We start from the raw sequence: 26,122 nt of genomic DNA, 5'->3' as shown, positions 1-26,122 counted from the left end.
GATTCCTGTTGCTTATAGTTTCATTCTATTCTTTTCTGGCTCCTGTGTAGTCCTTCCTCCTCTTCTCCGCTGAGTTAGTCTGTGTTGCCTTTGCCAGTTGCTGTGGCAGTATGTGACGGCAGCCTGGCTCCACAGCACCCCAATTTCCTTTGAATTGTGGACAACACCCAAACAAGGCTGCCAGCAGACACCGTGACCTGTTGAGTCTGAGGTGGCGGTGGAAGATACTGACGATAGTTTCTATTCTACCATTGAAGATAGCTGGCGTCTGGTTCCTTTGTCCTAGTGGTCTTCTGCGTCATGTTACTGAATCTATTGTCCTAGTGAAAGAGAAAGGGGCTCACTTGCTCTCCTTCATGTGGCCCACAAAAATTCCAGCCGTACATCCAACACAGCCGCCAAACCCTGCGCCACCACTGAGCTGCACGGGATGTTGTTGTCTTTCCACACAACGTGTTTTTTTGCAGTGATTCTCAGTATCTGGCTTTGTGTCCTCATGTCCTATGACTCTGTGTTTTCCGCCACAATTATATCAGGTCCATGTGTGTTGATGGATCACTGAAAGCACTGAGGCACCTGCATTTCCACTTGCCTTCTACCCCCACTGGCTTTTCCATTGTCTTTTCTGTAGGCCACTGCCTGGCTGCTCAGTGACCTTCCTCACTGCTCTGGCCACTGGCTATTTTAAACAATTAAAGAAGGGGCGGAGGAATTTGCCATGCTAAATTACTTCCTCTCTGGGGGAAAAAAGGTCTTTATACCCAGCTTGATATTCATGTGACTTGGTGCCATTGCATGACATAGTCATCACTTTTCTATTTCCTTTCTAAAGGTTGTTAAGCAAACTATTTCTGTGCATTTCTGTAGGCTCCATTGTTATTTCCCATGGTTTAACTTGACCTGTTACTCATTTATTGGAAATCTATGGCACCCTCCCCTGCCCCCCCCAAATCCTTTGGGGTCTCTTCTGGGAGAAAACGTTCTGCTTTTCTTTACATTCCAGAAACGGAAAGTGAATTTTGTTGAAAATCGTGCATAGATTGAGGCCTCTTTTCAGGGGACATTGGCATGCTCCCCACATGTAGTGTTTCCTTTAGATGTTATTTCTGGAAAAAGAGAGCAGTACGTTTCCTCAGTTCTGAATTAGAGTGTTTGCATGAAGGGAAAGTCTCCTAAGTAAGGTCAGACATATTCCAAAGAAACCGCTAAGTGAAAGTATAAATCAGTTATACGGGACTGCTCTGGAATAACAGGTCTGTGCCTTTTGTTGACTCTGCCTTATGGCGCTTGTATATTGCTGGGTTTGTAGTGCACTGCACATGGAAGCCAGTGTTTACTGCACTTGTCACTACATCTATTACTGCTAAACAAAGCGCAGTCTGTTGGCTGTCACAGCAGCCTTCAGGGTCCCCTAGCTCAGCCCCATGGCTGTGTCATGAGTTAGATTAGTTGGAAATGCAGAGTGGGGCGGGCAAGGGCTTGGATTACAGCTCCACGCTCAAAGTGGTTCAGTGGTTTATGCGTATTTATAAGAAGAGAGTAAAAGCTTGCGGGGGGGAAATCATGGAAGAAAGAGAGAAAAAATGCTGCTTTTGGAAGTGAGAGGGCGAGGATAAAGGAGTTTAGAAACATGGTAAGTAGACCAGATACACAGATCGCTTTTCTGGGCACTGACTGCAGCTGCTGTCGGGGCTTGCGGGGGGAGCCTGAGCTAATCCGAGGAAGTAAAGTTTGGGTCTTTGGATATTTTTTACATTAAAACATATTTGAACCGAAAGAATAAATTTAAAAAGGACCCCAAGCTTGTCTGTAACTTAGCTGCAGTCTGGATCCACTGTGCTGGAGAGATGCAGAGCTGTCCTCGGAGAGGAGTTTGGACTAAGACATCTCATGTGATAGCCGCAAGGAAACTAGAAGGGCAAGTGACTGGAATGGAGCTGAGACTTGGTGTCATTTCTTTGTATGCTTTCCTTCCTCGGTCCTTTGCCAGGGCAAAGCTGTGTGTGTCTGAAAAGCTGCGTCCAGTGAGAGCACCAGGAGTTTGCTGTCACTTTTCCTTCACTGACTCTGAAGTTCTCAATTGTAAAAAAAAAACCAAAAAACAACAAAAAACACCTCACAGAGAAGTTTTTGGCCTGATCTAATTTCAGTGGGATGAGAAGATAATCTCGCCCCTAACCCCCAGTGCATTAGGAAAACCAGCCTGGGCCTTGTGCTTCCTTCTCTGATTAGATTGATTCGTGTGTGGCAGGAGTGTGCACATTCCTATTTCAGTAATAATGTTAACCCTCCCTGTGCTGAAGTCCTGCCGATCAGGAGCGTGTTCCAGTTGCCGATGACTGACTTTTACCTGGCTGGTTTTGAGTGGCAGCGTGGGTTTGTTTTAGGGTTACCATACGTCCGGATTTTCCCGGACATGTCCGGCTTTTGGGGGTTCAAATCCCCGTCCGGGGGAAAATCCCCAAAAGCCGGGCATGTCCGGGAAAATCAGGAGGGAGGGAGGGCTCGGCGGGGCCTCTTTGGCCGGGGCCGGTGCGGGGCCGGGCCGGGGTCGCGGGGCCAGGGGCATGGTGCCGTGCGGGGAGCCGGGGGCGCGGTGCCGGGCCGGGAGCCGGTCCGGGGTAGCGGGGGGGTGCGGCGGGCCGCGGGGCCGCGGGCCGGTCCGGGGTAGCGGGAGGGTGCGCCGGGCCGCGGGCCGGTCCGGGGTAGTGTGGGGGGGGGTGCGCCGGGCCACGGGGCCACGGGCCAGTCCGGGGTAGCGGAGGGGTGCGCCGGGCCGCGGGCCGGTCCGGGGTAGCGGGGGGGAGGTGCGCCGGGCCGCGGGCCGGTCCGGGGTAGCGGGGGGGGGGGTGCGCCGGGCCGCGGGCCGGTCCGGGGTAGCGGGGTCGCGCTGGGCCGCGGGGTCGCGGAGCTGGGAGCCGGTCCGGGATAGCTGGGGGGTGCGCTGGGCCGCCGGGGGCCGAGCCGACCCAGGCTGGAGCCGCCGGGGGCCAGCCTGGGCCGCGCCTCCTCCCCCCACACTCCCCGTTACCTGCTTCAGGCTTCTCGCAAATTAAATGTTCGCGGGAAGCAGGGGAGGGGCGGAGACTTTGGGGAGGGGGCGGAGTTGGGGCGGGGGCATGGGCGGGGCTGGGGGCGGGGCCGGGGCCCCGTGGAGTGTCCTCCATTTGGAGGCACAAAATATGGTAACCCTAGTTTGTTTGCACTATTTCAGAATGTTATCTTGCTTTGCATTTGGTTTGTTTGTATGCTACCACTGTTTTGCAATGATTTCATTTTGGCATTAGTTCTGTGGTGTCCATCTTAGTTTAATAATCAAGTGCATCTTCTCTGTGGTTTCCATATTGTACCTACACAGGGAGGAACTGGAAGATCTGGGCAGTGGCTCTCAAACTTTTGTACTGGTGACCCCTTTCACATAGCAAGCCTCTGAGTGTGACCCCCCCCTTATACATTAAAAACATATTAACACCATTATAAATGCTGGATTCAAAGCGGGGTTTGGGGTGGAGGCTGACAGCTCATGACCCCCCATGTAATAACCTTGGGACCCCCGAGGGGTCCTGACCCCCAGTTTGAGAACCCCTAGGATGTTTCTCCCTCTGGCTGCTCCGATACAATAGATTTTGAGTGTTGGAAACTACTCACTCTCACAAGCTTGGCCCAATGTCTAAGAGTGCAGTTAAGAAAGTGTTTGGACACAGATGCTGCAGGGCGGGCCTTTCCACCAAGGAGTCAATACAAACACGGAGCAGGGACATTATGACCTCCAAGATGTCAAGTGCCCTGTAAAAACAAACTACTCAACGCTCTTAAAAAGAGGGCGTGGGAGCTGCTGAAGCTAAGAGGAAGCAGAACACATTACCAGGTAAGTACCAGTGTTAACAGGAGCTACTTTATTCTTGGAGAAGAGAACAGGACTGCCTCTTAACATGGCCATTTAATATAATTCCTTTCCCCACACACATAGGATAGCACATTACATCTGACCTACATCTCCCCCCCCCCAAAAGCACAATTACCTGATCAAAAACATCTACACAGATTTGTGTGCACAATTCCCTCCACTGCAGGTGCAATTACACTACAGTTTACCTGTCTTACAAGCCATGTACGTGTTTATTCCAGTGATTTTGTGCAGTCCGTCATTGTGCATGCAAATTTCTACATTCACCCGTTTTTACAAATCCGGCCTCAATGCTACTGTGTCTGAAGTTGCAGTTGAAGAGATTCATAGACTTTAAGGTCAGAAGAAGCCATTATATTCATCTAGTCGTCTGACCTTTTGCATAACAGAGGCCATAGAATTTCACCCAATTATTCCTGCCTCTTGCTCAGTAACGTATGGTTGTACTATAGCATAGCTTTTAGAAAGACATCCAATTTACCACATCCCCCCAGCAATTTGTTCCAATGACTAATTACCCTTACTTGAAAAAAAAAAACCCTTGCATCTTATTTCCTGTTTGAACTTTCCTGACTTTTATTGCCAGTCACTGGCTCTTGTTCTGCCCCTGTCTGCAAGACTAAGGAGCCTTCTTCTCTCAGAAATCTTCTCCCCATGTAAGTGCTGGTAGACTGTGATCAAGTCACCTCTTGACCTTGTTTTGTGAAGCTAAATTGATTGAGCTTCCTGGCTTCTCACTGTAAAGCAGGTTTTCCAGACCTGGAATCATTCCTGAAGCTCTTTTCTGAACTGGTTAGATACATAAATAAAAATCCTTTAAAAAACGGGTCTGCTAAATACTGTGCCTCGGAGGGGTTCAGTGCACCACCACAAACCTAACGTGCCCCTCAGAGTCTGGGTGCAGCACACAAAAGATGGATTCAGGAAGCAACGTGACCAGGCTCTTGGATTATACTATCCAAAGCCTTGGAATAAGCTAGCAGAGACACAGCAATCAAGCAGTGACCAACAATACCCACCAACAAAAGAGACGTCAACAAGTGGGAGGGAGAGCAGGACATCAGGCTCATGTGAAAAGGAAGAAGAATGTGCTCCTGGGAAGCAGTAGCATTAAGAGAGAGAGGTTTTGAGAAGGGCTTTAGGATGATCCGAAGGAAAGGGAACTCCAAAGAAGTGGAGCTAGAAGAGAGGGAATGCACCATTTAGAAAGGGCGGTGGCAAAGCGACGCACAGTAAGGAGACTGTGAGTGGATGAATGAACGGAGCACGAAGGTTGGAAGTGCTGAAGGAAGGCAGGAACTGGAGTGACTCTGGTGCCAGCATCATATGTAAGAATGGAAAGTTTCAAATGGCCACAGATGGCTAGGAAGCCAGTGAGGGGAATGGGAATAAAAATGAGACGTGCTGCAAGATTTCAGGCTGATTGAAATTGCTGGAGAGAGGATTCTGGGAGAGTGCTGCAGATGGCATTGCGCACATATTGATATGGACCAGGCTGGCCACTGTATCCAAAGTACGCTTGAAACGCAGCTATAACATCTCCTGACCTCCAGCCCAATGAATACACTGGCTAGCCACAGTTTTAGGGGCATATTTTTCCTTCTGGGATGGTCTGCTACTTTCCGCCCCCCCTTTCTCTAACATATGGCCTAACAAGAACATCTCAATTAGGGACTTTGCAGGGCCAAATGTAGCTCTAATGGAGTGATTGGGGAGAGAAGAGATGGCAGGTTCAAGGACCAGGAGGCCAGTGGCAAGGGCCATGCTACAGAGGGAAGAAGTGTGCTCGCTGCAGGATGTCTTGTGCACTCACGCATTGAATGGTTCTGCTCACAGTGGAGATGCTGGAGATTTGCATATTTTGACAATCTTCTAAACTGTGCTTTAGTCCTTTGTATTTCTGTACTAAGCATCAGGGAGCCCAGGTATTTGAAAACGCCGGCACCCTGTTTTTTTTTTCCAGTGTGAATCAGTCTGTGCTTGTAAAGAGTCAAGGTGGATGAGGTAATATCTTTTTATTGGCCCATATGCTTGTAAAGCCATTGTGGTGCTTTGTTTTTTATAAGGCACTGGAGTTGTGCATTGTGTGCTTGGCAAAGGCATACCAACTCTATTAGTTTAGGCTAGAAAGCCATACAACATGGGGTAAAAGGCAGCATTGTCCAGGGGCTAGGAAGCCTGATTCCTACTCTTGGCTGTGCCACAGCCTTCCTGTGTGACCATGGGCAACTCACTGGGTCTCCGTTTTCCTTCCCACTCTTTGTCTCTTCTGTTCGGCCTGCAGACTTGTTTGGGGTAGAGGCTGTCTCCCACTAGTATGCCGAGCACAATGGGGCCTGATCCTGGCTGGAACCTCTGGGTGCTACTGCAATACCAATTATTAGTAATAAGTGCCAGCTGCACACAGATGGAGAGCATTTCTCAAGAGGGCCTGATCATCTTCTGCTTCCTGGATTTAATGTGTGTAAGGTCTTGGTCACTAGTGTTTGGGGAACACTTGGTTCCTTTTTTTTTTTTTTGGTGTTAATGTTGGTGGGGCTCACATGGAGCTACTTTAACTTGTCTCTCTGATTCCACCAGCAACCCATCCCCTACCCCATTTCCCTGGGGACAGCCCTCACCTCTTGACAAACACATGACTATTCCTGGGTGTGGAAACAAACATACAGAGGCTCTGATTTTTAAAGTGACTTTGGGGTCCAACTTGAGATGCCTTTAAAAGGGGCCTGATTTTTAGAAAGTGTTGAGCATACAAAAACACTAGTCCCTTTTGAAAATCTTGGGTGTTCACTGCTAAATGCAGAAGAGAGGAGAGGTATGAGCACAGGGTCATAGCTAGATAAATGGCCAATACCAGGAAGCAGCAGGAACTGTAAAAGGAAATCCAAACAGATGCTTACTCTCCCCATTCCAACCACTCACTGGTGAGTGTGTGTGAGAGAGAGTTAGTTAAAGGCCAGAAGGTGCCTCTATGATCATCCAATCTGACCTCCTGCATCACACAGACCAGAGACTTCCGCAGTAGGCTTATTTTTCCTTGCTGTATAAGTGACATGACTGAGCCCAACAACTACAGCCTACTTTTTAGAGAGAGACCCTGTTCTGTGTCCTTCCCAGAGTTTGCCCAGGAGTCCCCTGTAAGGTTCTCTGATGGCTTTTAGTCTGGTTTACCCCAGGTTATTTCCCCAGCTTCCTGTCTGCATTCCCCATGTAAAACACATTGAGTCTCTCCTTGAACTCCTGTTAAGATCAGGGATGAACAAGTTATTTCTACTAAGCAGACAGAGGAAACAGAATCTGCATATTTAGTGTTTTTCTTATGTAAGGAGGGCCTGGTTGCTGCCGACTCCACCTGGCAGAAGGGTTATACATGGCGAGAAGCTCGGCTTTCACTGACAAGGGGCTCGCGTACTTCACAACCGAACTCACTGCACACACCAGGGACTCCGTGCATCCCTCCATTCCACCCACCAGCTCCCTGTGTGCCACCCTTCCACCCCTTCTATTTCAGGGACTCCCTGCAACTGCCACCCCGCTGCCTATACCAGGGGATCCGTGGGCCCTCATCACCATTATTTCTTTTCTTTCTGGTTGGGGGAGAAATCGTTTAGGGTGTCAATATATTCAACTCAGCTGGGCTTTAGATCCCGGTTTTAGATCCGTAGACAATTACAGACCTGGTTGAAGCTGTTGGGTTTGCTAAGCTACATCTACTCTACCGCTTCTGTCGGCATGACTTATGTCGCTCAGTGGGGTGAATAAACCACCCCCCTGAGCGACATAAATTACACTGACATAAGCGCCAGTGTGGACAGCGCTGTGTTGGTGGGAGAGCTTCTCCTGCCGACATAGCTACCACCGCTCGCTGGGGCTGGAGTAGTTAAGCTAATGGGAGAGCTCTCTCCCCTCGACTTAGAGCGGCTACATTATAGATCTTCCAGCAGCACCGCTGCACTGGTGCAGCTGCACCGCTGTAAACTCTCTAGGGTCTGGTCTACACTGGGCGGATTGATCTAAGTTACGCAACTTCAGCTACGTGAATAATGTAGCTGAAGTCGATGTAACTTAGATCTACTCACTGCGGTGAGTTGACTGCTGCCGCTCCCCCGTCGACTCCGCCTGCCCCTCTCGCTCCGGTGGAGTACCGGAGTCAACGGGAGAGTGCTCGGGGGTTGATTTATCGTGTCTTTTAGACTAGAGGCAATAAAATGACCCTCGCTGGATCAATCACTGCCCGTCGATCCAGCAGGTAATGTAGACTAGCCATAGCCTTGGTCAGATGGCAGGGACTCTGTGTGTCCTCCATTTCCCTCCTCTGATTGTCTAACTGTTCGCTAAAATCCATAGAGTTCTGCCTATCGATGTCTAGAACATTCCCTGAAACTGTGGAATTGATTGGGTATGGCGTTCAAAAGTTATCATGTTGATATCTACAGCCAGACATAAGGAGAATTACCATCAAGTGGCGTATAAGGGCCTTGTTTTGCTTAGATTATTAAAAAAAAAAAACGTTTCCTGCTCTCATGATTGTGGGGGGAAAAAAGCTTGAAAATGTGCCTCCCAAAGCTTAGGAATCAGAAGACAAATGGAAAGAACCCTACGTTAATAGTTTGTTTTTAAAATCTCATCATTTTAAAGCCAATCTCATGATTTCGGGGGGCTGACTGACGATCCTAGTCACATTCCTTAATGTGTTATGCTCAGATAGTGTGGTGATGAGTGTGAACTACAAACCTATTGTAACCCCCCTGCCATCTTTGAGGGCACAAACTCAGGGGGTTTGGGATGTGCTTTACTCACTCTCTGAGAATACGCTAGTTCTCTGAGCAAGTTTCTGTTTTAATCGTTCTTTCCAGACACGTAGATCTGGGGAATCCCCAGAGTTCAGATGAGAGGTATCAAGTATCACATTGGCATTGTTATTCCGGTAGGAGCCACTAACTATCTCCACACGGTAAACATGGGCAATAGAGTTCCAGGATACACAGTGACTGGGTGGGCAGATTCATTTGTCAAGGGTACTGCGACTGTCTTCACAGTCCTGGTGGATAGGTGTGTCACTCCACAATTTGCCATCAAACCATGGATTAAGGTGTCCCCAGCCAGGGGTTCAATAGTCACTATCTGGTTCTCGGCTTGGTTGGATACCTCTAATTGTTCTTCCACATAACAAGTTGCACCTCCTGGTAGAGTCGGTACAGACTTTTTACTTTTTATCACTCGACCTACTGGTTGTTCTGGCACCACAATTTGTTCTTTCTCCTTCCTCTGACAGGCATCTAGGAACAGGAAATGCACATTAAGCGCCTCTGCATGTTTGGTTCCTACCAACTCTCAACACTCCTTGGCTAGTTCTCCAAACATATCGGCATTCGTCCCAATTATTGGGGTACTTGGTTAATGTAGCTGGTTGCTGGGCATATTAGGGCCAAAGTATGTGATTTGGTGAACACTCCCACAACGGTTTTGCGGAATTCCAATTCTATGTTCACATATCAAGGTACAGGAAACTGGTGTCGCAGAGTCCCCATACTGATAGTCCTTCCAGTAGTGAATAGGTATATTCTTCAATTGCTGATTGTAGAATGGTTTGAAGAGAAGAGTCACCCGGGAACCACTGTCCAAAACAGCTTTACACTTCCAAACGTTAACCTTCACTTCAATTTTGGTTTGGGGTCCACGTAGTCCATCTGGTATTGGAGTCAAAGGAGAATTCTGTAGATTGGTCTCTAATACTGGAATTTGTCTGCAGTGATTTCTCTTCTGGGGCCCAGAACACTCCCTATTGGGGCCCATTGTGGTTTCCCTGACATTTGTCTTCAATACATCATTCATAGGACCATACAATCTCAGGGTTGGAAGGGACCTCGGGAGGTCATCAAGTCCCACCCCCTGCTTAGAGCTGGACCAACCCCAACTAAATCATCCCAGCCAGGACTTTGTCAAGCCTGACCTTAAAAACCTCTAAGGATGGGGATTCTGCCAGCTCCCCAGGTAACCCATTCCAGTGCTTCACCACCCTTCTAGTGAAAAAGTGTTTCCTAATATCCAACCTAGACCTCCCCACTGCAACTTGAGACCATTGCTCCTTGTTCTGTCATCGGCCACCACTGAGAACAGCATTTAAGTTTTCAGGATTCTTACACCTGTGAGCAGTGTGGCTATACTCTCCACAATCTAACAGAAAAATCCTATCCTAGGCCCCAAAATTCTCACCGGCTCACTTGATCTAGTAGGGAAACAGTCCTTGCTCCTTCCCCTAGAAGAATTTCTCAGGGGAAAGGATCTATCACCATATTCTTTGTGCCATGGCTGCAGTGACACTGAGGGCAATGACTTTACCCATGGGTGTTAACACAGGTAGCATGGCAAGATGAGATTCTAACTCCTCTATCCTTTTGACCAAGGTCAGTGTTTGATTTCTTGCAGAATTAGAGACAATGGGGGCAGCTACTATAGTAGTGGGCTTTCTGATGGGCCTGCTATACTTCATCCTCACAAAGACTTTCAGCCACTCATTTCCTCATTTCCCCATCTGCCACAGTCCACTCTTGTAGCATTTGGGTAGCCTGATCCATCCATGGATCAAATTCATCTTCCCTTCTAGGAGTAGGCTTCAGTCCAAAGAAAATTCTTAACTTCTAGTAGCTTCTGATGTCCATGATGGACCTTGAGGTCTGACCCATAACTTTGGCGAGAGTCTTCCAGGGCAGCTCTGATTGGTTCTCTACCCCAGAGACCAGATGCCTCAGAAACAGGAGGTGCCTCGTCCATCCTGACCAGTAGGGGATGTTTTTATGAGCAGGAACTACAATCCCAGTGGTGCCTCTATCTTTGTAACCCCCCTGCTGCGTCTGAATGTACAAACTCAGGAGGTTTAGGATGGGCCCTGCCACCCGAGGTCCTGGGTCAATCTGCCACTGTGAGTGCCCCTGTGGAACTCCCTTAATTCTTCCCAGTGGTGATCTGGATGACTCAAACTGCTACTGTAATGGCTGTGCCTCCTGGGAAATCACGGGCAATCCACCCTAACAGCGGCTACTGTACTCTCTTCATCCATAAGCACACAATTCTCAAATGACCAAACGCCAATCAACTTTATATACACAATAGAAATGATATACACCAAAAATGCAAAAAACAAGTTATACTAAATAAATATATATGAATAAGGCTAGATTTTTTTTTTTTAAATGTCTACTCCAAGGATGCCATAATTTTGTTTTGGTCACTTAACACAACCACCACAAACTCTCCCTGACTCTAAGTCAACCCTCCGACATGTCAGTCCCAGGTCCAGGCACCTGTCAGTGGTGCGCTTGTAGATGGTGCAGGCACTGTGGTCCAGTGTCTGTCCTGTCTGAAGGATCCACAGAGCAGTCCGAAATCGCTTTTCAGCTCCAGGGGATGGTCTGAATTCTCCTCACACGGAGTTAACCAGTTTAGATAGACACCATCTGCTTTTCCTGCTGGCTGAGGTAACTGTCAGTGATCAGGCTGTCGGCTGTGACATTAAGGTAGCCAGCTGAACTGACCGCTGGGCAGTTCGTTTCTTCACAGTACTGTGGTAGGCCCTATGGGGAACCTAACTGGATGGAATTTCCCAACTGAGGAACCCAGGGGTAGTGTGCCTCTCCCTGAGCTACCACACACACAGCACACCTGGGTGGTAAGTGCCAGTGGGGCTGCACTCCTTATGCTGCTGGTTGTGATGTGGCTGCTGTGGTATCTCACTCTAGTCCAATGGTATCCATTGTATAGGCTGCTGCAGCTGGATGGTGCCTATAGCAATAAACCCAAATAAGCACTGTGCAAAAATAGCTCCGTGAGAGTATGAACAGAGCTGCCCTGTAAACCCATGCAATACAGACGTCAAGTTAAACAAGCTCCTGCCAGCTGTGCTAACCTGAAGCACAGATTCAGAGTGCAAGATTCTCTGCCCTATCGGTTCTCTTTGTGCCACTCAGGTGGCACACAGGACCTGGGACGTAAGAACGGCCTTATCTTCTTTGTGGGGGATTCTCGCAGAGCCGGAAGGTCCCCACAGGAAGCTGATCTCCTTCACCATCTCCATCTCCCTTTGCCCCCCTGCAGCTCAGAGGTGGCCCAGGCTGCTTTGCACAGCAGGGAAGCTGGGAGACGTATGGCCAGACCGCAGTGCTCTCTAGTTATCCTCTACTGGTGGACAGTCCCTTGAGGGCCATCCTTGGCTGGCCCAGATCCCTTGCTTTTACTCAGGCTGGGCAGAGGATGAACCATAACTGAGTCCTGATGTCCTCTCCTCTACTGCACCACACCAAACATCTGGCCCACAGTTTCTACCAGGCGTTTATCTAGCGTTTCAGAGGACGTTGCACACACCGGTTCTGGGCTCACATAGTGATACTGGTCAGAGCTGCTGCGGTTGAAGTATAGAGTTGCTTTTCGAACACAGGTGAACATGCTGCACCACAGCAGTCACGACCGCTCCCAGCATATCCAAACATTTCCAAAGGTGGCCACTGGTTTGGCGTGCGTCCCAGATTTGGGAATCCAACTTTAATTGCCTTCAGGTGTCTCAGGCTGGGCACCCATAGCCTGCAGCACCCAAAAATCACTGGCCACTTCTGAAAATGTGGCTGCTTAAAATAGCCCCGTGGACCTAGCAGAATTAGGTCCTTTCCCCTGATATTCCAGTTCAGTCCTGGAGCTCTGTTCTTCACACCCTCTACTCTGCAGGCAGAATGAGCCACCCCCATGGGCCAGCTTAGCAGTGCATGAGCTCCGGCTTGCACCTTCTGGGCCCCTGCCGCAGGAACGAAGCAGACTGTGCAAGGGGCAGGACTCGGAAAGGATCAGTCAGGTGCCCTCAATGTGCAAAATAAACAAGGACCACACTTGGCTATTTACTCCCCCTCTCCACCCTTGCTCATTTTCACGGCAAATGGTGTGATTGAATAGAACCAGAATGGAAAAATAAAGCCTTCATTGTTGTCAGTGGCAAAACTCTCCTTGAGGTCCGTGGGATTTCATCCAGAGCAAAGCATTATTCCAGTGACACTCAAGAGCAGGAAAGAGCTCGGCTTCCCCATCTGTGAAAGTGTTAGTGCTTTTCTTGTGACCGTTCCCACCCCTAAGCACTGATTATGACGGGTTCGGTCACAGAAGCCCCCTTGGGACTGTCACCTGATGTGCTGAGACTACCTCTGAGCCCGTTTTCTCTGCCAGTTTGGGCCTCCAGAACCCTGCCTCGTCGAGCCAGACACACCAGTCTGCTCCAGCACAGACCCAGAGTCTGAACCACGTTCCCCAAACCTGCAGACTTCCCTGAAAACAGCTTTAAAAGTGCTCCTGTCTCTAGTACCCAGATACCCAATTCCCAATGGGATCCAAACCCCAAATAAATCGGTTTTAATTTGTATAAAGCTTATACAGGGTCAGCTCAAATTGTCCGCCCTCTATAACACTGATAGAGAGATATGCACAGCTGTTTGCTCCCCCAGGTATTAATCACTTACTCTGGGTCAATTAATAAGCAAAAGTGATTTTATTATGTATAAAAAGTAGGATTTAAGTGTTTCCAAGTAATAAGAGACAGAACAAAGTAAGTTACCAAGCAAAATAAAACAAAACACGCAAATCTAAGCCTAATACAGTAGGAAACTGAATACAGGTGAATCTCATCCTCAGAGATGTCCCAAGAAGACTGGACTCCTAGTCTGGGTCCAGCAATCACTCACACCCCTGTAGTTACTGTCCTTTATTCCAGTTTCTTTCAGGCATCGCTTGGGGGTGGAGAGACCATCTCTTGAGCCAGCTGAAGACAAAATTGAGAGGTTTCCAGGGCGTTGTATATTCTCTCTTGTGGGCGGAAACCCCTTTGTTCTCCTGTGCAAAATCACAGCAACAAGATAGAGCTTGTAGCCACTTGGGCAAGTCACATATCCATGAATGATTCAGCTTTTTGCAGGCCGATGCCATTGTTTACATGTTAGTTTGAATGTTCTCAGGAAAGCTCAGATGTGGATTGGCATCTCCCAAAGTCCATTGTCAGTTAAGTGTTTCTTGATTGGGCACTTACTGAGAATAGTCCTTTCTCAAGAAGCTGACCAAATGGTTCACTGAGGCTACTTAGAATCAAACACATTGAGATACAAGTCCATGGCCAATATCCGTAACTTCAAATACAAAAATGATACACACATACAGACAGCATAATCATGACCAGTAAACTACAACCTTTCCATAGACACCCCACTTGACCTCCTCTGTACAAGACCTGGTGCAACCATAGGACACGGGTTGCAACAATGATCTATATGGTCACAGTTCATGTCAATAACGTCACACTGATGACTGCAGCCGTGCTATGTGGCAGCTGCATTGTGCTGGCATCTCTCTGCATGTGGACTGGTTTACATTGGAAATGATCACTAACTATTGAGGGGAAGGATGGGCCAATGGGTCAGGTGCTAGCCCAGTTCTGCCATAGATTCCTGGTGTGCCGATGGGAAAGTTACTTCATCTGTGCCTCAGTTTCCCAGTGGGGATAATAGCTCTACCCTGCCTCCCCAGGATGGGTAAGGAGAAATGCATTGTGAGGCGCTCAGATACTATGGGAATGGGGGGGGCACGTAAGTACTTCAGATAATATTTAGGTGACAGTAAATAAATAATGGTGCTTCCTGTATTCTGTGTTGGGAAAGTTAATTTCCTTTCTTGCTTGGAGTCTAGACTGTAATTCCAGGCAGCTCGCAGGAGGCAGTCAGCAATAAGGTAAAATTTAGACTAAATAGGGCAGTTTACTGAGGAAATGCGGGCTGCTGTCTCTGGGGAGAGCATTGTCGGTCACGGAATTTGCATGCAGCTGCCTATGCTCCTCATTTCTCTAAGATTGGGGAGGTGCTGTGTGTTCTTGTCTCTAATTCAAACTGTGTCACTTAGCGCCAGTGAGCTGTGCCTGGGTATCTGGCTGATTCCTGCGTCTTCCAACACTTGTGCTCAGTAGCAGACCCCGGCTGGCAGGAGCAAAGGATGGAGCCGAACAGAAAATCTTACTTCGACCCTTTGGTTGTAGTTCTGCTGGGGTAGGAAGGAAGTGACAAAGGGAATCACCAAGACCTTTAAGCATCAGGGATCCGATTCTTTGTTTCTGTGCAAAGCAATGAGTGAAATACTGGACCATAGACAGACAAAGCATGGAAAGCTTTAATCCAGTGCACATGGTGATTGGTGGAAAACATCTCCTGTAGCATGCGGAGAATAACTATTTGTGTATCCATGGGTTTACTTTTTTCCTTAAAAACTTGGTAAATTCGGTCTCATGGTCAGGCCACATTTGGACAGGTGACATACAAGCTTGCTTTACAATCTCTTCTAATGCAACTCAGTCTGGACTTGCAGGATGCCCTGCTATTCATGCTGGGCTCCCCACACAGCTGTGCCAATGTATATCAATGATAACCAACATCATCTTCTGGTATTCCAGCCCTAGGTGAGAATGTGAGAAAGACGGGTATTTTTCTTACCTGCATAATCATTGTGTGTAATATTATTGGAAGTTGTCTGGCGGTACTATTCCTGATCGTTGTGTTGAATAGATGGTATAATCAGTTAAGCTTAGAGGAATGTATGCATATTGTTAGTTGTGGTGCATTTCTTTTTCGAAGCAGTGCATCTCACCAGTAGAGTCCATTTCCTGGCTTAATCTCTCCGATGGCATTTTTTCTTTGGTGCAGAGTTAATATCTTCTGAACCTACAAAGTGTACCTCATTGTGAGCTCAACTGTAAAAAGTATGTGAAAGTTCATAAGATGTTGCAATAACCATGAAAAATAGATGAAGTTGTTTACGACGTTAAATGTTGTAACCACTGCAAGAGAGCCAGACAAAGAAGCTGGATTAGTCTACATCAGAAAAGCCATGTTACTGTAATCCAAGGATTGTTAAAATTATGCTTGGTAAAAACAAAAAACATGGAACCGGATGTTAATAGACCAAAATTGGTGTGACGGCTATTACGCTTAATCGGTGGACCACATAATGAGGGGGGATGAACTATGCCACCCACTTTTTCCCTTTTGGGGGTTTCTTATAAAGAGACTTTGGGAAAAAAAGATCAGTTTAGCTCTCCTTGTCCTCTCCTGTCCCACCATGTGTCCTAGCTGTCCTCACTTCATCTCCACCCAGCTCGTCCCCCGAACTGCCAGCATGGCAACTCATGTTGGCCCATCTGAACCCATCTAAAAGACTTTCTTTCTAAAAGGAAGGCTAGCCCTGACCTTGTTCAAGGACCTTTATTTTCACCTGCGAATGCTGAAAGTCATCACATTAGTATGAGACCAGGTGGGCGAGGTAATAGCTTTTATTGGATCCGCTTCTGTTGGTGAAAGAGACAAGCTTTCAAGCTTACACCGAGCTCTTCATCAGGTGACTAAGAGCTCAGTGTAAGCTTGAAAATTTGCATCAGTTGGTGAAAGAGGCTGGTCCAACAGAAGATATTACCTCACCCACCTTGTCTCTCTAACATTCTGAGACCAACAAGGCTACAATCACACTGCAAATCACAGTATCATGACATCCAACCCCCAGCCCATCAGTGGGGATATCTAAGTCCCAGCACGGCAAGAAGCACATGAGATCCTGCATTGTTTCCCCTTCCCTAGTTGCGTTATTTTCTGCCTCCTTTCTTTCCTGCTATCCTGTCTCTCACTCTTAGCTGATTTCACGATTCAATGAAAAGCTATGTCCCACTCATCCAACCTTGACTTGTCTAAATAGAAAAGATCCAATCCGATGACATCCCTGAAACCAGGATCCAGGCAGCAGGTGTTGTGGTTGATTTGCCGGCCAAAACAGCCACTCATAACTAACCAGTGGGTGTATTTCTCCCACCTTTTCTCTCCTGCCCCTGGTGTCTGTTTGCTAAGAACAGGATAAGCAAATTGCCTCTACACTTCAGGACTGAGTAACATTAACCCCTTTTCTTTTAATCAAAGAAAGGTTGTTCTGAAAATAAGAAACTAATATTTTCTCCAAGAGTAGAAAGACTTTAAAAGTTTTAACTAAGTTTGTTTTGCATAATCACTCAGCCAGAGTTTCAGTATAAATACCTGTTTTAATTCTCTATTCGTTCTTGTATTAAATCAATACACTTTTAATCTAAATGAATGTTTGAAGTGTTTGCTAAGTAACCAAGTAAAACCAAAGCCTCTGTTTAAAATAACCCTGAACCTACCTATCACTGTTTAATGTTAGACAGTGAAAGAGTTTCTAAACAGTGTGACAAAGTTCCTCCTTATCTTGGTGGGTCCTGCACTTATTGGCGGATTTTCTTGCCTCAGATTCACCATGTGGGTTGGGGAACAGCCCAGAGACCTTCCCCTCTGGAAGAACCCACAGTCCAGGTCAACTGGGAGGTTTGGGGGGAACCCGGGCCCACCCTCTACTCCGGGTTCCAGCCCAGGGCCTATAGGTTCCAGTCTATAGTGCCTCCTGTAACAACTGCATGACAGCTACAACTCCCTGGGCTACTTCCCCATAGCCTCCTCCAAATACCTTCCTTATTCTCACCACAGGACCTTCCTCCTGGTGTCTGATAACGCTTGTGCTCCTCAGTCCTCCAGCAGCACACCCTCTCACTCTCAGCTCCTTGTGCCTCTTGCTCCCAGCTCCTCACACTCGCACCACAAACTGAAGTGAGCTCCTTTTAAAACCCAGGTGTCCTAATTAGCCTGCCTGCCTTAACTGGTTCTAGCAGGTTCCTGATTACTCTAGTGCAGTCCCTGCTCTGGTCACTCAGGGAACAGAAAACTACTCATCCAGTGACCAGTATATTTGTCCTCTACCAGACTCCTGTACCCCACTGGTCTGGGTCTGTCACAACACCTTTAACTCTTTAGGCCTTTGAGATCAGTATCCAGACAACACCCTTACAAGATACGTATACGTCCAACCAAAATTGGCAACCCTAACACAAGCAAACGACAGCATTGCACGGTTTCAAACCACTATGTGTGATGTGAACATGTTTGCCAAAGCCCAGCCTGAGAGCAAGAAGCTTTCTTTACTGTATATCCTGATCCCAGCATTTAATGCTGCATGAAGGGCTCTGGTTTGATTGTGAGGCACAGCCCTGAGAGGGAAACAGAGAGGAGAGAGGCTGCCCCAGGGAGGCCTTCAGGAAAGACTATGCATGAAGACAGTGGGCTCACTCCCTTCTCTGTGCCTAGGGAGCTCTAGTGGCAGACTGTGTGGGGTCGGGGAGACAACTCTGTCCTTCCTCCTTGCACTCTTTGGGGGTGGCTTGCTTGCTGAGGGGTGCTAGGAGAGTGCTACCCTAAGCCCAGGGAGTGCATTTGTGCCGTTGCCTTGCATTGGGAGTCCAGGGAAGGGAGAAGGCTCCTTGCACCCTGCATTGGCACCAGCGTTAGGGCCAGGTGTTTTAGCCGAAAGCCTATGCATGCTGCACAGCAATCCTGGGGCCTGCCCTAGAGGTAGTGACTTTGACGGTCCAAGCGCTAGAGAAGCTTTCTTCCCAAATACCGGCTGGGAGGACAAACAGCAGGCACCTGTCCTTGGCAGAGGGAAGAGTGCTGCAGGCGTGGCTGCATATCTTCGTTGTGAGGAAGAGATTAAGGTCATTGTTAAACGGGACTTCCTGGAGCCACTCACAACAATAGATAAGGCACCAGAGAGGAAATGAAATATTCTGGGCCAAGCTGGTGCCCAAACTACAAGCATTCAATGAGGATGCTCCGATCCCAGGCAGCCTAAGCAAATGTCCAGCTAACAAAATGCAGGATCACCCGCGATAACAGGGTGGATGGTGGGGGCCCTGAGCCCCACCTCTTGCCCAGCCCTGGCTGCAGATGCACCCCCAGAATCTGAACTTTAATTTTAAAAGAACTCATGTTCCTAGCCCTCATGGTTGAGAGGAAAACCTTGAAAATATAAGCCCAGAGTAGCTGATACAGACACCTCTGCCTGAGTCTATACTCCCCTTGAAACAATAACCCTGCAGGGGTGAACTGCGCCAGTCACCTCATTGTGCTGTTCACTCCCATTCCAAAAGAGCACACTGTAAATATCGAACATTATTAACTATTCCACCCAGGGAAGAGAATTATTCCACAATCCTATACTGTGCACCAGAAGCCAATAATCCCAGCTGTCTCCTGCCCTGAAGCCTAGACCTCCAGCTGCTCCCTGCCAACTTCTCAAATAGGGTTAGGAGCAGCCAACACAAATCTGGGGTGTAAAAAAAACCCTGAACACGTAAGGCCAGCATAAAACTGAATTGGATATGGCAGTAATGATCAGAGGCTACTGCACTAATTAGATCACTAGCAGAGTAACAAACCCAGCGTCGTCTTTACTGATTAGATTAATCATTTTCACATTTCATTCATTAAAAACCTCTATTTTAACATTTGAATGAAGCCTGCTTTCCCCAGAGGCTGTACAAGGTTGCAAAGTCCTGTCAACACAGCCCCTCCATCTGACCCCACCTTGGGGTACAACAGTGAGGGGAGGTTTTCATTCCTTCCTTTGCCGTTGTCTTGTGGGGGAGCCCAGATTTAAATTTTATTAGAGGATATTTAAAAAAAATAAACGATACAGAAAATTTGAAGCGTTAGTTATTGGTCATTGGGGGTAACATACAGAGTATGGGGGTATGTTGGTGTTTTGGGGCTGGGCAGCACACATAGTATATACACACGGCAATGTCCCCAATGAGGGGTGGGTAACTGGTGGGCGGGATCAGGAGACAGTCGATAAACGGTGAGGGTCCACCACCCATACGGGAGGCAGGGACAGTCATGGGTATAAGCAAGCGGGCTGGGTAATGGGGATGGGGTGACCCTCACGTGGCGGGATTCAGCTAGGTTTGGTGGGTTTAGGGCTCAGGGGATAGGGTCCAGCAGGGGGTGTGTGTGGGTGCACGAGGTCTCCCCGGCTCACTCTTGGTATTGGCGGTGGCATTGGCTCCTTCCCCTCAGAGCTGAAGGACATGTTTCCCAAGAGTAGAGAATCGAGTAGCTCACACCAGCCCGTACTGACAGAGCAGTGGTTGTGAGAGGCAAGGCGAGATTGCCAGAATAAGGAGGCAGCATAGGTAAATTGGGCACTACTGTGGGGCAGTTTGGTAGCTGGCTGATAAGGAATGCATATACCGGTACTGGGCGAAATAGTCAAAAGATGGCAGGTCTTTTGCCAATCAGAATCCTCAGGGGATCTAGTAACAGACATAAAGTGAATGCTGAAAATCCACTTGTCTGAGTGCTTAAATTTGCACAACCTGGTATACTCTCAGCCAGGCATATACTGTGGTACCCAAAATCTCCTCTCGCTTATACCAGGCGAACTCCCCTGACTTCAATGGAGTTGAACTGGTATCATAGAATCATAGAATATCAGAGTTGGAAGGGACCTCAAGAGGTCATCTAGTCCAACCCCCTGCTCAAAGCAGGACCAATTCCCAGCTAAATCATCCCAGCCAGGGCTTTGTCAAGCCGGGCCTTAAAAACCTCCAAGGAAGGAGACTCCACCACTTCCTTAGGCAACGCATTCCAGTGTTTCACCACCCTCCTAGTGAAATAGTTTTTCCTGATATCCAACCTGGACCTCCCGTGCCCAGATGGCGATTTGCAGTGTGCTGGGAAATGTTGGAAGATTTCCACGGGACAGCTTTAATCACACTTCTCTGCTGTTCTTGATGTGCTCCTTTTGTGAACACCAACGGAGCTGGGGGTGTGGTGCACTTGCATAATATGTGATCATCCGCAGTACAGCCTTATAGACTGGGTACAGGGGCCTGAGGTTAGGTCTAGGAAAGGAACACAAAGAGGAAAATGCTTAATTCTAAGGCTATAGTCTCACTGTGTGGTTCTGGTGACTTACCCAGGAGAGTTATAGTGAAACGATATTTCTCCATATTTTCTCAGTGTATTTCTCCTTTGGTTACATGTCTCCTCTGGTTGGCATTCTCTCGGGGGCAGACTCTCAGAGCTAGGTTTAAACCATTGCAGTGTCTGTTGAGTTTGATCCATGCCAGGGTGGATTTGATTTAAATCAGTCAGGAAGACTCGATTTAATTATGGTTTTCTATGTATAAAAGTATATTCTTGTTGGTTGTTATAACCTTAATACATATTCTTCACAACTCAGAGATGTAGGTTTCATTTTTAGAAGGTACACCCTCTACATTTTTAAACAATGATTTATTTTGAAAACTTTTCAGATTAATTTTACAGCTATATCAGAAAATGAATGATTGGTTATTTCATTTACCAAAGGTAATTGAAGCAGATATTTATGTAGTTAGTCATTGGGAGGTGAACTATCTTCAGTTCAACAGGTTAATCATTAATATTTGGAGGATTTTCTTGCCATGCTGTATTAGGAGAACGTCACCAGACAGACATTTTAATTGTTTTATTTAACTAAAACAACAAGGTTAAGTATTCTGGATTTTTTTCTTCAACAGCAAACATATAATATTTTAACAAAACAAGCATATGTCCCTCGCTTCTCACATTTATCTCCAGACTTCTTCTTCTTGTCCAGATCTATTCCGCTCCCAACAATTTTCTATTCATTGAACTTTTTGAAACTTTGCACTTTTAGAGAGAGGTAAGGGATTGACTCTGTACACAAATTTGCAGAGGGACAATAGGGTTGAGGTCTGTTGTTTCTCACCTCTATATATTCTTTCTTTATTTACAAATATTTTTGCTGTTAACAAGCATGTTATCTCTGGAGACACAAATCCACAGTTTGAGAACTGCAAAACTAAGCATCTCTGATGGTATCTTCTAGACTGAGCACCGAGTCCCATTGGGTAGATAGAAAGATTAACCTAAATAATCTATACCGAAGCCCCTGGAACCCCACAAGATTGGGTCCCTAATCCATGAACTATTGGAACTCATGTACAAAACTTTTCTTAAACATGACGTGAATATATTGTCTCATACTATAGAATTAGAATTTATAATCCCTATTCCATGATGAGATCTCTTTGAGCTATAATGTATCTTAATTAAAACTGTCTTTAGGTTTTTTTCCCCCTCAAAAAGCATTTTATCAAAAAAATCCGATTATTTTTTAATTAAAAAATAAATCATTGATTTTTATCCACCCTGATCCATGCTGAATGGCTGTGGATTCTTTCAAACTTGTGCTGCCGCTCAGACTATGTTTACCTTTTGAACAAGGTTCTTCTCATACTCTCAGGAGACTGGTATGCAGGCCCGTTCATGGATGAAAGAAAAAAATGCCTGTGAATGTATTCTTTTTTGTGTTTGAGCTTCATAACCACCCACATTTTGGCATCCATCTCTTCTGTGCACAAAGATGTCTTTTAGAAATCGCTCGTTAAATCTCCGCCCTTCTTTGATATGTATGGAAATAATGGAAACGCATGAGACTGCTTTTGTTCAAACAGGCTATAAAGGGAGTATCTCTGGGGCTATATTTATTCCTTTCTAACTAGGAGTTAAGTGAAAGTTTATCACTGAGTTAGCTAGCTTATTGGCATGTGTTTCTAACACTGTATTTGAGCATGGGAAAGGTTTTCATCCAGTTCATGTAAGTTAGGGTTACCATATTTTGTGCCTCCTAATGGAGGACACTCCCGGGGGCCCCGGCCCCGCCCCCAGCCCCGCCCACGCCCACGCCCCAACTCCGCCCCCTCCCAAAGTCTCCGCCCCCTCCCCTGCTTGAAGCCTGAAGCAGGTAAGGGGGAGTGGGGGGGGGAGGAGGCGCGGCCCAGGCTGGCCCCCGGCGGCTCCAGCCTGGGTCGGCTCGGGCCCTGGCCGACCACCCCCGGCGCACCCCCCGGCTCCCAGCCCCGCGGGCCGGCGCCCGGCTCCCGGCCCCGCGGGCCGGCGCCCGGCTCCCGGCCCCGCGGGCCCGGCTCCCGGCTCCCGGCCCCGCGGGCCCGGCTCCCGGCTCCCCGACCCCGGCCCGGCTCCCGGCTCCCCGACCCCGGCCCGGCTCCCGGCTCCCCGACCCCGGCCCGGCTCCCAGCCCCGCGGGCCGGCTCCCGGCTCCCCGACCCCGGCCCGGCTCCCGGCCCCGCGGGCCCGGCTCCCGGCTCCCCGACCCCGGCCCGGCTCCCGGCCCCGCGGGCCCGGCTCCCCGACCCCGGCCCGGCTCCCGGCTCCCGGCTCCCAGCCCCGCGGGCCCGGCTCCCAGCCCCGCGGGCCCGGCCCGGCCCCCGGCTCCCAGCCCCGCGGCTCGGCTCCCCGGCCCCGCGGGCCCGGCCCAGCCCCGCGGCTCGGCTCCCCGGCCCCGCGGGCCCGGCCCAGCCCCGCGGCTTGGCTCCCCGGCCCCGCGGGCCCGGCCCGGCTCCCCAGCCCCGCGGGCCCAGACCGGCCCGGCACTGCGACCCTGGCCCGGCCTGGCCCCCGGCCCGGCTCCCGGCCGGGCACCATGCCCCCGGCCCCGCACAAAGAGGCCCCGGCCGAGCCTCCCGATTTTCCCGGACATGCCCGGCTTTGGGGGATTTCCCCCCGGACGGGGATTTGAGCCCCCAAAAGCCGGACATGTCCGGGAAAATCTGGACGTATGGTAATCCTATGTAAGTCCTGAACAGCAGGCCCTGGGAGAAGGAGAACTTGAGGGCATGACTATTCATAGGATCATAGGACTGGAAGGAACCTCGAGAGGTCATCTAGTCCAGTCCCCTGCACTCATGGCAGAATTAACGTGTTTCTTTCTTTCCCAACAAGTGGTGATGCAAAAGTCATAGAAAAGTTCTGACAAAGGGTTATGTATTAATGGGCAGTTTTTCCAGAGAGCTCTGCATCCTGCAACTCCCATTGTTTTCAGTGGGATCTACTGAGTGTGGAGCATGTTTGAGTGTTCCCATTCTTGTGGCCAGAGTTTCAAAGCACTTTGGGTTCAGGTGTTATCTGCAAAGTTGGGTGAACCTGAACTGAGTCTGACTCAGAGAACACAGGTCATGTTGAGGTGACACAGCATTGCTCAATGCTCAAGCAGCTCCGTGGAGCTAGTGGACCATGACTCCTGGGAATGGAGGAGCACAAGTGGCTGAAGCAGCAGAGGGCTGGTCTCATGAGGAATCAGATGACCATTCTCCTTGTGCTCTAGGGATGAGTTACCAGGGTTCTTCTGGGCTGGAAGCGTCCCCGTGTGGCTGGTCCTTTCCTGCAGCCTGTACCCCAGATATGGGCTCCCAGTGTTTGGGATCCACCGTAGCATCTCTTGTCATTTGGGATCCAGTCATAGGCAACCAGAGGCAAGCCATCCCTCCCCTCCTAGGGTTGCCACTTTGGTGTATTAGTCTGATGGGGCTAGCTCCTTTCCCCGATGACATTGTGACATTGACATTACAATATTGTGACATTGCATCAGTATGTCATAATGATTCATAGAGTTTAGGGCCAGAAGGGACTGTCAGCTCATCTGATTTGACTTCCTGTATATCACAGCCCTAACACTTCACCCAGTTACCCCTGTATGGAGCCCCATAGCTTGTGTACTAAAACATGCCTTTCAGAAAGGTATCCAGTCTTGATCTGAAGACTTCAAGAGATGGAGAATCAATCACTTTCCTTGGTAGTTAGTTCCAGTGGCTTATCACCCTCTCTGTTAAAAACAGTCTTATTTCTAATTGAATTTGTCTGGCTTCAGCTTCTCGCCATTGGATCTTGTTATGCCTTTGTGTGCCAGAGAAATGCATACAATCATGTAACACAAATCATTATTTAAGTGCTCGCTGATGTGAAGATAAAGTTTCTGGCACTGCTTAGTCATTTTGTGGGTGGATTATCTTCCCTTTTTTAGCACAGGCGTTTTCCAATCTGCTGAAAGATGCTCCCAGATGGGTGTTTGAGTTCAAGGTGATGGATATTGTATAAAAGTTGCTGAAACTGTGTAATGCTCCTGGCTAAAAGATGTTAAAAATGAGCCGAAAGTTTATGCAGTGCCAAGCTGATATAAATGAAGGCCTTTCATTTTGCCCTGGTTTCCCTGTCTTGTTGCTCGCTGGAGATTGCTCAGAAACGTTAAAGTCTCCTTCCCCTTGGTTCTAGGCCTTGGTCAAAATGATTGTGTTAGTGCTTCCTGGCGTGTCACACACTGTGCTGAAATCTGGAGCTGGGAACAAGTGTAGGGTTGTAATTAGTAGTAATGGGATAAAATCAAACAAGGGCAATAATCATGCTGGTTAGGAGGGAAAAAAAATCCTAACAGTGAAATCTGTTGGTCCACAGAATCTTCTTAGAAGTCTACTAAGGAAAGGAATGGATGCCCTAGTGTTTGGGTCATTTCAAAGTGGATCTGGGAATCTAGGCACAACCCTGCATGAGTTCAGTGGAGGTGGACTTATTAGCTACAATAAGATTCCAGGAATCTCACTCTGTGTGTCACTCGGGGGCCTAGAATGTCTGAGTCAATGTGAAGTGATGGAAGCAGCTACAAGCGTGGCTGAGAGCTCTTTTGTTCAGAATATCTCCAGGCTAAATCATCACTGGGTTTCGCAGTCTGGAAGCATCCACTTTTTAAGTTTCAACTTTACGCTGGTATACAGCGGCAGTAAAGCATCTGTGCCATGCCAAGAGTCCTAGACCATTGTGATATCAGAGGTAACTCCTCCAATCACCACCCTTACTACAGCTAATTTGTATGTGACAATTTCATTGGTTGTATGAGGGATATGCCACTGATAGTGGATTACTTGGTCCATCTGCCGTGCCCATGCACCCAACTGCCACACACACAAATCTCCTCGAACAAACCCCTCAGACATAAATCAACACAGCCACCCACACAAGACCAGCAGCACAAGAATCCCAAACACACACAGCCCCTTATGACAGCACCCCCCCATTCGCCATTCTCACAAATCCACACAAATCTCCCAGCACAACCCCCTCAGACACAAATCAACACAATCACTCACCAACAAAAACATAGCCAGCACAGTAACCCCAAACATCACGCTGAAGCCTAGAACAACTGTTGAGTCAGTGTGAGCGATGTGCAGAACATCACCAGGTTCAACCATCACGTGGTCCTGGGCGAACCAGATGGGATGTTGGAGTCGAAAGGTTCGTGGTGGTAGGATCATGACGGCTGCTCCGGGGAGACAGTAACAGTTCCAGGGAGGTAACAAAGAGGTGCTTGTGCGTCCCCACTAGGGGGCAGCTTGGTGCGCAACCCTTGGGAATATGTACAACATTGCTGCGCACTATCACACAGGGCATG

At 48.4% G+C, this 26,122-nt stretch overlaps 1 protein-coding gene across 1 annotated transcript in view; it reads left to right on the top strand.

The window, feature by feature from the left end:
* The first annotated feature begins 1,455 nt into the window (after positions 1-1,455).
* PLEKHG4 (pleckstrin homology and RhoGEF domain containing G4) overlaps positions 1,456-26,122 on the top strand; it is a 164,157-nt gene continuing 139,490 nt past the window's right edge. The window contains 2 exon segments of the mRNA XM_054049240.1: positions 1,456-1,551; positions 1,553-1,633. Coding sequence (XP_053905215.1) covers positions 1,456-1,551; positions 1,553-1,633 — 177 coding nt within the window.

The sequence above is a fragment of the Malaclemys terrapin genome, chromosome 14 (genome assembly GCF_027887155.1).
Source record: "Malaclemys terrapin pileata isolate rMalTer1 chromosome 14, rMalTer1.hap1, whole genome shotgun sequence".
Taxonomy (NCBI): domain Eukaryota; kingdom Metazoa; phylum Chordata; order Testudines; family Emydidae; genus Malaclemys; species Malaclemys terrapin.
The sequence above is the reverse complement of the archived record's forward strand: the minus strand, read 5'-3'. Positions and strand labels throughout refer to the sequence as shown.